The 10,342-nt window shown below is 38.5% G+C and overlaps 1 protein-coding gene across 2 annotated transcripts; it reads right to left on the reverse strand.

Moving 5' to 3' along the window:
- Positions 1–788: 788 nt before the first annotated feature.
- On the reverse strand, positions 789–9,854 carry svip (small VCP interacting protein). 2 transcript variants are annotated; one of them, XM_034685129.1, is made up of 5 exons: positions 9,719–9,852; positions 9,347–9,410; positions 6,682–6,732; positions 5,772–5,885; positions 789–1,874 (listed from the first exon to the last, which is right to left on the reverse strand). In XM_034685129.1, exons 1-5 carry the CDS (start codon positions 9,739–9,741, stop codon positions 1,860–1,862), a joined length of 267 nt encoding a protein of 88 aa, XP_034541020.1. In that variant the 5' UTR covers positions 9,742–9,852; the 3' UTR covers positions 789–1,859. The 2 variants fall into 2 exon arrangements, with proteins under 2 accessions (XP_034541020.1, XP_034541021.1); XM_034685130.1 differs by lacking the exon at positions 789–1,874 and adding an exon at positions 3,943–3,992 and having other exon boundaries at positions 9,719–9,854.
- Between the last annotated feature and the right edge of the window lie 488 nt (positions 9,855–10,342).

Genomic DNA, 10,342 nt, shown 5'->3' on the forward strand with positions numbered 1-10,342 from the left:
TCAGTCCTGTCTCTTGCCAACAGTGAAGCATCCTGAGACCATTTAGTGTGGGGTTGCTTTTCGGTCAAGGGAGTGGGCTCTCTCACAATCTTGCCTAAAAACACAGCCATGAATAAAGAATGGTACCAGAACGTCCTCCGAGAGCAACTTCTCCAAACCATCCAAGGGCAGTTTGGTGATGAAGAATGCCTTTTCCAGCATGATGGAGCACCTTGCCATAAAGCAAAAGTCATAACAAAATGGCTCGGGGAACAAAACATTAAGATTTTGGGCCCTTGGCCAGGAAACTCCCCAGATCTTAATCCCATTGAGAACTTGTGGTCAATCCTCAAGAGGCGGGTGGACAATCAAAAACCCACAAATTCTGACAAACTCCAAGCATTGATTATGCAAGAATGGACTGCCATCAGTCAGGATTTGGTCCAGAAGTTGATTGACAGCGTGCCAGGGAGAATTGCCGAGGTCTTGAAAAAGAAGGGTCAACACTGCAAATATTGACTTATTGCATGAATTCTGTGTAATTCTCAATAAAAGCTTTTGATACTTATGAAATGCTTCTAATTGTATTTCATTATACCATAGAAACATCCGACAAAAAAAACTAAAAACCCTGAAGCAGCAGACTTTGTGAAAATGTAATATTTGTGTCATTCTCAAAACTTTTGGCCATGACTGTACAGAAACTACAGTGTAAAAAGAAAAAAAAATGCTGCTTATAATGAAACATTCTTCTGACTCTTGAATCATCTTTGTATGTAATAGATCTATTCATGAAATCCACACAACAGTAGCAGAAACGGGATTTATTGTAGCAAATAACATTGGCTGGATTTCCTGTTCTACAAAATGTTTAAAGCACCAGATGCATTTAAGGATCGAGTGAAGGCCGTAAGATATGCGCTCATTCAATCTACTTCACTACATGTGCTGTACAAACCTATTCCTTTCCTTCAGTTACATGAATCACCCCTTGTGTAAGAGTGAGGATCTTTGCTGTTCACTAAATGTTGACAAACTGTGCAAATAGATGTCCAACATTAGCTCCCGTTCATCATATGGCATCTCACAAACGCATTCTTGTAATAATTTAAAGTAAGCAAGCATTGCATTAGTGTTTTGTATACATAAGAATCCAATGCAACAAACTCAAAGTGTGCAGAAAACTAAATAATGATAAGGACTTATTAAAGTGGCAGTGGCAAAGCCCAGTCCAAAGTTCAAAAGGCCAGGTGCACAAGGTAAGTAGCTGTTTGCACCGGTCTTTGTGTTGCCAATAAGCCCTAACTAAGGTGAAATAATCAAAAGTTATCAGGGTGCTTATTACTGTGAACTAATCCTACATAAGCCCACTTGCGTATTGTAAACATAAACTGTTTGAAATGTGTCAGACTCATTACAGATTGTGGATACTGTAATCAAATGTAATGGAAAAACTTGAGAGTTGAGGAAAGCTTTGTCTTAACAGGATATCAGTCAACCGAGATACTGCTGGACTTTAAAATCAAATAATTTATCTAGTCTTGGTTATATACAACTCTTCAATCAATAACCTATTAAAACTACTGTACAGTAGGACCTATAACTGCTTGCACATTTCTTTGTCTTCCCTGGATGTCCAAAGGTTCAAACCAGCACGTGTAACTTGGCAACAAGAGCTTAAGTCCTGCTTCACTGTCTCTAATCACTTCAGATTGTTCTTCATGAAACATGTCAGCTGTCATAACATCATCAAAAATGCAAAGAAATCAAATAAAAAACAAACAGTCAGCAGTTCAAACTTCTCCCAGGTCATCTTACAGCAATACTTCATGTTCTTTATGACTTTAGAACCAAGACTTCAGGTTGCACAATCTGCGTTTTCAGCCAACCTGCCACTGGAGAAGAAAACATGGAATCAATCGTCAGAGCAATCTACAGTTTAAGAGACATAATTATAGCATTTCAACATATTGTTATTCCTAAACTTTAAACTTATTATTCCACTTTCCGTTGCCGCTTTCACAGCCTTCAAACTTTGACCGATTTTAACCGTTCAACTTTTCAACTATTCAGCTCCTTCACCTCTTTCAGGCTATATCTTTTCACATATTCAACCCTTATACTTTTTGAATTATTCAACTTTATTTAAACTTTATTTTAACAGATGGGGCAGAATCTTCAAATCCACTTCAACTTATTCAACATCTACAGCTCATAGCTTCAGCATACTTTCACTTATAGACTCCATTCAAACTTTAAACTGTTCATAAGACTTTCATCTATCTACACTTGTTTCACTTTTTTGATACCTTTCACAGTTTCACAGATTTGTGTTCAAATATGCATTAAATTTCAGCTTTTCCCTCACTTTAACATTGATGTGTGTGGGATGGAACTCTGGTGAGCAGAGTGAGAGGTTCAAAACTTAGAGTGGGCAGGCTGGGAAAACAATGGGACATGGCCTCTGGAAAAATTGCCAGAAAATCCACAAATTTCCTTCTACATTTTCCACTTACTTTATTTTTTCCACTCCTTTCACTTCTTCCACTTCTACTTTTTCCACTTCTTCCACTTTTTCCACTTTTTCCACTTCTTCTACTTCTTCTACGTCCACTAATTCAACTACTTCTACTACTTTTCCACATGTTCAGCTGTGTTTCACAGCTTTCAGCCTTCAGCTTCAGCATTTCAACGCATTTGTTTTTAGGAAATGCAACCTTTCTAGTGTCATTTGATGATCATTATACACAAGATGATGACTGAAATGTATGGTTGGTGTCACATTTAGATCTTATTCTAAGTGGGTTAAATTTTACAAGATAACAGTTTTTGGATAACAACTTAATTATTATTATTATTTTGGGGGGGGGGGGGGGGCATTTTGCCTTTAATGGATAGGACAGCTGAAGAGAGACAGATGATGAGGGGAGTACAGAGTGGGGGAAAACATGCAGTAAATGGTCGAGGCTGGAATCAAGCCTGCGACCATTTATGGGGCACGCTCTTAGACAGCCAGGCCAACGGTGCACAACAACTGAATTATTCTTATTAAGAAATTATACCCAAATATCTACCATCTTGACAAATACCAAATATTTGACAAGTAAGATACAGTTTTTTAGTTGAAATACAGCTGACAAAGGTGAGGTTTGTTTTATCATGACTACCAACTAAATTAGTTTTCTTTAAATTAATAATTAACAAGATTAACAAGATTTCTTTAGCTTGGTGTATGGGGCAAAATAGTGTTTCAAATTGTTAATGACTGTTTATAGATTTATTTAGCGTTAGTATAGTTGAAAATTGTTGTGGTAAAGCATGTAAGAATTGTAATTACATTTGGTTGTTTAAAGCTGGGGTTGGTAATCAGATTTAGATCCACTTTTTGTTATACTGGTTAAAATGATCTTTATGTCCTGATGGCAATCAATACATAATGTGTTCTTAAAAAAGAGCGAAGAAAAGCTGCTATCTACAGCCGGAGAAAACCTGGGAAAACACCAACCAATCACCGTTTTTTGGATGCCAAAATGTTGAACCATTCAAATTCCGTCCTGCCTTTCTGCCCGCCTCCTGCGCGTACATTTCCCCGGCGTGTACTCCTCGTCCCCGTCCCCTGCCTCTGCTTCTCCTGACTCTACTGGCTGTCCCTCTCACTCGACCTCGGGCCTGTCCCCTCTGACCAGATGAGATGCTTTGCTCAGGACTGTAGTCCAGATCAGAGTCTAAAAAGCTCTCACCACGGGGGCTCTGACAAGCAAAAGACTTAATGACATTTAGTAAGTCCTACAGAAAATGTATATGTATTGTAGCGTCCGTCCGGACGCTGTAGGGATGACGAGCCGATTGGTGAACACGTTGAGTTTTACTAACCAGTCACTGTCGGCTGTGAACACGTCAACCAACAAAGCAACAATCAATGTTTGAATGAATGAAAAACTTCTCCTCTTGTCTCTCCTCTCTCCTGCTCGCACTCTCTACACCTCTTCTGATGCCTTCACTGACTGTCAACACTGTAGGAATTGGAACATGTACATTGAACACATTTAACAAACAGTGGAGCTGTTACAGTATTATATGTATTATAACTTTTCTCCTGATATCATGTCACTGGTACAACTGGATAATGCTAGCATGACAGTTGTGAGTACTAACAGCAGCCATGTTTGTTTGTGTTTCTAACTTTCACTATGATAATGTTTTGGTGAGGACTGGTTTTGAATCAGTCACCATCATATGGTCACAAGTCAGCGTCGCTCGTACATGTGAGGGGGGGGGGGGCGTCGTTTTGGAGGAGCTCCGAGGGAGGAGGGGAGGGGTTAGACAGAGTCCTGAGGAAATGCTACATTCAAATTCATGCTAGTTTTCTGAGACTACCAACCCCAGCTTTAACATGCTATTATAGTTCATTTTTTGATGAGAAGACACTGTCTCTTTAATATAGATTTGTGTGTGGCACATACACTGTACAAAAATATGGACGTAGTATCCGTGACGTCACCCATCTGTTTCTGAACGCTGTTTTGAAGCCAATCGGCAGCAGCAACCATATTGCTTCTGTCGAGCCAGTGTGACGTAAAGAGGCAGAGTTTGAGCCTCCTAGCCAACAGCTGCAGTGTTCCCACAGTCAGCTGTGCCTCTCATTGGAAGACTAGTAATCTCAATATCTTCGAAATTGCCGCGTTGGAAAAAAATTCACCCCCCTCACAGTGAGAGGACATCGAGAAATTAGCTATCCAGACTACATTCGTCTTTTGTACCAGGCTGTAAATTTTTTTATTTCTGCTGTAAAGATCGTCTTTTTCCCATTCATGTGTATGTGACTTCCGGTACTTCTGGAGCCAGCCCCAAGCGGATCCTCGATGAACTGCAGCTTTTAACACTTCCGCATTGACTCTTATTTTTAGACCGGAGGTTGCCGCTTGGTGTGGCACAGACAGTGGGAGGAGTCAGTGGAAGCTAGACTGGTTTGGAGTCGCACAGTTTTTTACCGTGTCTGTTAGAATTTTGTTTTTTATCATGAAATCCTGCATCATCTTCTAAAATGTGGGATTTTTGATACTGATGGAACATCAAAATATAGTTGTTGTCAACATACAACGGCTCACGAGTAGATGATTGCTCTGGATGCAACAGGGAGACACATGCAAGCCAGGACTCCAGCTAGCGATGCAGCTTTGTCAGCTACATTTGGGAATTAACACTGTCTTGAGTTGTTAATTGATAATGATGTCAGAACACTGTCTTGAGTTGTTCTGACAACATTATCAGTTTTTGAAGGGCGTTCAATAAAGCCTGATATAAGGAATTAGTGTAAGTAAGTCATACCCTGCACCAAAAAATGCTGTTATTTTAAAAGTTTACTCTTATCACCAGAACAAACTCTTTGTTGCCTTCACAGCAGTAGCCTTAGACAACAAGGTGTGTGTGCTGCTATAATGGATGTATGAATGCCAACAGCCACTAATGCCTCAAGGCAGCAAGAAGAACTGACTTTGAGTAGTTCATTACAAGAGGATGGAAAACTACATTAGTGTTGTGCCTAATGAGAATTCTACATTAGTCGGTGCTAGCAAGCTATGTACCCCCCAGTTTGAAGAGGTCTCACTAGTGTTGTTGATGGGCTGGAAGAACACAGCTTGGTCTGGACATTTTGAGAGTGTAATTTCCATAATAATAACTTTTTAAATTTTTTAGTACACATGTCAGTTCAGCACTAGGTGTCATCATTTTTTAATCAGGAGTTGGTATAATACTCTTTTACTCAGCTTTAATATAAACACAATACGTACCCTTAAGCCACCACCTCCGGACACAGAGGTGGTCATCTCCTGTTTTTCGATTTCTTCTTGTTTTTTCCTTTTCCTCTCGACTGCTTCTGGATTTTTAACACCCCTGTACGTTGTCTGAAAGGAGAAAGAAATCAGATCAAGCACTAATTAATGGGGGACTGCTTTATCTTACATCTTCTTTAAATGCATGTAAAAGTGGTCTAAAACACATGCATGTTATCCAAAAGCATTTTGAATAATTCACTAGAACCTGTTCAAAAGCAGAAAGGTTTATTCAATCACAACCGGGGAAAGGGCATTCAACTCCAAAGTAAGGGAATTAAGAAACAGGATGAAGCAGCTAATGAACACGTGACTGAGTTAGGACCCAATGCTCTCATCTGCACTGAGGGTTGTGAATTGTCAGGGTGTCAAGAGGTTTAAGGGTGAAAACAGTGACTTGGGGCAAAAAGATGTGGTAGTTGAGACATCAGCCAATTCCAAAGAGGAGGGGTTTTCAGTCTGGTCCAGGTCTACTTACCTTGATACTACTTTAGCATGCTGCTTACGGGTTTTCAAGTGGATTTTCTGTACAATAAAAGAATCACTCAACATACTATTAAGTGCATCTACTGTGAAGGGGGTTTCTATGAGTGTGTAATGGGGGGGGGGGGGGGGGGGGGGTGTACATCTAGTCAAAACAAGTGTACTTAAAACACTTTTAATACCATAACATTGTACAACTCACAAACTACAAATACCACACACAAAATACCACCTCCAAGATGGTAGGAGTTATGTTGCCTGGTAAAATAAAATACATTACTTTCAGCTAAGTGTTCCCTGTAAGCTGGCAGCATATATTTGTAAACTTTATTGCTGGTATTTCATCCCTTGACACAAATGGAGTCACGGTTATGAGTTAACTTACCTCTTTTTGTCTCTTCTCAGCGGCCTCAGCCAACTGTCGCCTCCTTGTGTCCTACAAAATAAGAAATATTTAAACTTTTTTGTTATTAGTATTTTATTGATTTGTACATAAGACTTATCACATATGGGTGAAAAACAAATATCTAATATTGTTTTTACATGAAACACAATATATAAATGAAATAATAATAATATAAATTAACAGATAAATAAAAACAAACACATTTAATTCATAATTAATAATCGAAATCAAAACCCACAGCTAAAAAAACAAACAAAAAACAACAGCAAAAAGAAAAAAAAACAGAAAACAAAAGCAAACATGCACCATGATCTACTCCAATTAATACAGTACGTGTGCCTTAGTTCAAGCTCAATCCACATTACCAATGTATTTCAAATGGTCTCCCTACCATATCCTGACAGCTGAACCAAATCTGTTCATATGATGCTACCTTTGCCAGCTCGTGTGAAGTGAACCACTCATAAAAAGAGGGCCCACTGGGGTTCCTCCAGTTTCTCATTATGATTTGTTTTCCCACCATTATACTATAGAGATGTGACTTTCGCGAACGAGTCGGTCTTTTGAATGGCTCTTTTAAGTGAATGATGAGAACCGATTCGCCGTTGCGAGCCGTTCATTTGGGAGCCGTTTTTATATGCAGATTGCCCACGCTGAGCTCCTGTATGTAAAGTAGTTCAGTTGTAGAAACACCAGGTGGGGTAGTACAATTTTGCATTCACATTTTTATAATGTCCTTAATTTTTATACTAGTTGTATTTATATATAAATGTATTTTTTTTATACTTTATATTTATTTATTTTCATTTTAGAAAACAATTATAGTACAATACATAAACACACAAACATTTCCAGGGGCATTTCTAGTATACGAGTCATCCCTCTTTGTCACTTTGAAACAGTTCAGTTATTTGTTATTCTCACTTTCCGTGTATATGGTCCATTTCCTCCAGTTCTTGTCGTGGGTATGTCCTCTGAGCTTTAGTTGGAACGTCAGCTTTTCCATTATATAGATATCCTGAATGATTGCAAACCAGTGCTCTTTCTTCGGGGTCGAATTGGTCAACTCCATTCGATCTGCAGAGTCCCTCTCTACTTTCAAAAGACAGCTAAAGACCCAGCTCTTTAGGAAGCACTATGCTATTAGCTAGACTGTTCTCCACTGTTGTCCCCAGTGGCAGATCATGTCTTCCAGCTACAATTGACCCGCACTGTCCTGCTCTACTCTGGGAATCTGTGTTCAGCTCTTGAGTGACCCAGCACTTGGTACTTTGGTCATTATTGTGGGGATGTTAATTGTTGATGATGATAATGGAAGGTCTTAAATTGTTTGGTTGCTTCATTGTAGATGTTCCTTATTTTGAAGAAAAAACAAAAATAATCCTTACTTACTTTTGTGCATTGCCTTTACACTGCTTGGCAGTACCTGCACCCAAATTGACTTGAAGCACTCTGTTACTCTTACTGATCTTGTTTCCTCTTGTCTAGATCTTTGCTTGGGTTGTTCTTGTTCTCGTATGTACGTCACTTTGGATAAAAGCGTTTGCTATATGACATTGTAACATTGTAACATTGTAACATTATATAGTTATCCTGAATGATTGCAAACCAGTGCTCTTTCTTCGGGGGTTCCGCTTTATACCAGTTTCTGGTTTATTAAAAAATTATTTCTATTTGCTAAATGTCAGAATAATGACAGAGATAATTTATTAGAGATTTTAGTATTACTTTCTTCAAAGTCAAAAGTTTACATACACTAAGATTACTATGCCTTTAAACAATTTGGGAAAGCCCAGACGATGTCATGGCTCTGGAAGGATTTGATAGGTTTATTGACAACTATTGAGTTAATTTGAGGCACACCTCTGGAAATAGAAATAATTTTGGCAATCCTAATTTACCTAAAACAAAAAAAGTTTAGTCTGATTTGATGTCAGACTGTGAAAAAAAGGTTATGTCTCTTTTTTATACAGTGTATGTAAACTTCTGGTTTCAACCGTATATTGGTGGGATGTATAAGTTTGAATTATTTTGATCCAAATATTATTATTATATATTATCTTATAGCTTCTACCAGTGATTGTTTCCTTGATAAAAACGAGTTACTCCTGGTTGACTTCTAAAAAAATAAATAAATAAAACAATGAGCCAAAGAGCCAGTCGTTTGAACGGCTCTTTGAAAGGAACGGCTCCTCAAGATCCGGTTCCCTTCAAAGAGCCATCAATCCCATCTATATAAAACTGGTCTGAATAAAGTCCCTGGCCCCACAGTGAGATGTCATTTGTGGATCACTCAGAACATATAGCCTCGGGCATAGTTCACAGTTGGTCCTGGTAATATTTTTAATACGTTCATGAACTTTTAGCCAATAGTTCTGAAGAACAATTTAAACTTTAAACTATAAAGACAGCACACTGTATTTAGTAAACATAACAGTGTGAGGCCTGGAGCAAACCTAACATGTCTGAGTTTACTTTTCACGACACGGTCAACGCCTACTACACATAAACCTAACCTAGTAGGGCCTGATGGTGGCCCACAGAGGATCAGTCAAGGCCTGTGTAAAACCCATACAGCATCATCCATATGTTAATAAAACTTTTTTCATGATGTTGCAAGAGAAGTTTGTGTAAATTAACTCACGGGATCAGGGGTGACTACAACGTCGTCCGCAGCTCCACCGAAGCACGGTAAGCACATCCCCATCCTTCAGGTTGGTATTTCAGGCAGTAAAAAGCAACGTAGAAAGTGAGTTTTCGGTGTCTCTAATCAGCTAAACAAGCCGACTTTCTTACTAGCTGGTAAATGATGCCAGTTTAAGTTGCTTGACCGATAATTACGCCGACAAAAGCAACAGCTTTTACTCCCAACTGCAGCTGTCAAATCATCTAGCATAACGGTAGCTAACATAGCATTCTGGCTAACAGCTAGCTCTAACTACAACTACACGCCTAGTGACTGCTCCAGATGTATACAGTCTATGTTCCAAGCTTAATGAATTATACTTCTACACACCTCTTCTTTAATTGCCTTGGCATTGGGGAAAAGCGAGACGTGACAGTTAGCCCCCTATATCTATTCTCTGAGTTTGTTTTGGTCACAATTCAACTGGATGTCTACTCTGCTGGGGTGTGTTCAACAGCACTACGTTGTAAAATGTTCATTAAACGGAGGTTTCTACTCGCAAGGGATTTCTTAATCAATACTTTATTTTTTTGACACTCAAATGAACTTGTTCAGTTATGGTCTTACTCGTTCATAACACACATTAATTAACAATTTTATTTATTAGATTTGTTTTTAAAATCGTATAATAGTATGTGCAACCATAGACTGCATGTGTGCAGCATGGTTTTGAATGTAGCTCAGGGTGTCAAGCTGCGGCTGGATGCTTCACGCTCCTTTGATAGACAAGGCAACTTTATTTTGTACAGTACGGTGGCCCTGAATGACCAAACAAATTTACATTTAAGAAAATAAATTTACAAATCATGAAACACTTTTAAAAAGTTGGAGATAAATTTACATCTCAGAAAACATTGTTACATTTTATAAGTAAGTAAGTAATTACATTTTATTTAGTATAGCACCTTCATAGAATAAAATCACAAAGTGCTTCACAGGAAAAATATTCAAATT

The sequence above is a fragment of the Notolabrus celidotus genome, chromosome 6 (genome assembly GCF_009762535.1).
Source record: "Notolabrus celidotus isolate fNotCel1 chromosome 6, fNotCel1.pri, whole genome shotgun sequence".
NCBI lineage: Eukaryota > Metazoa > Chordata > Actinopteri > Labriformes > Labridae > Notolabrus > Notolabrus celidotus.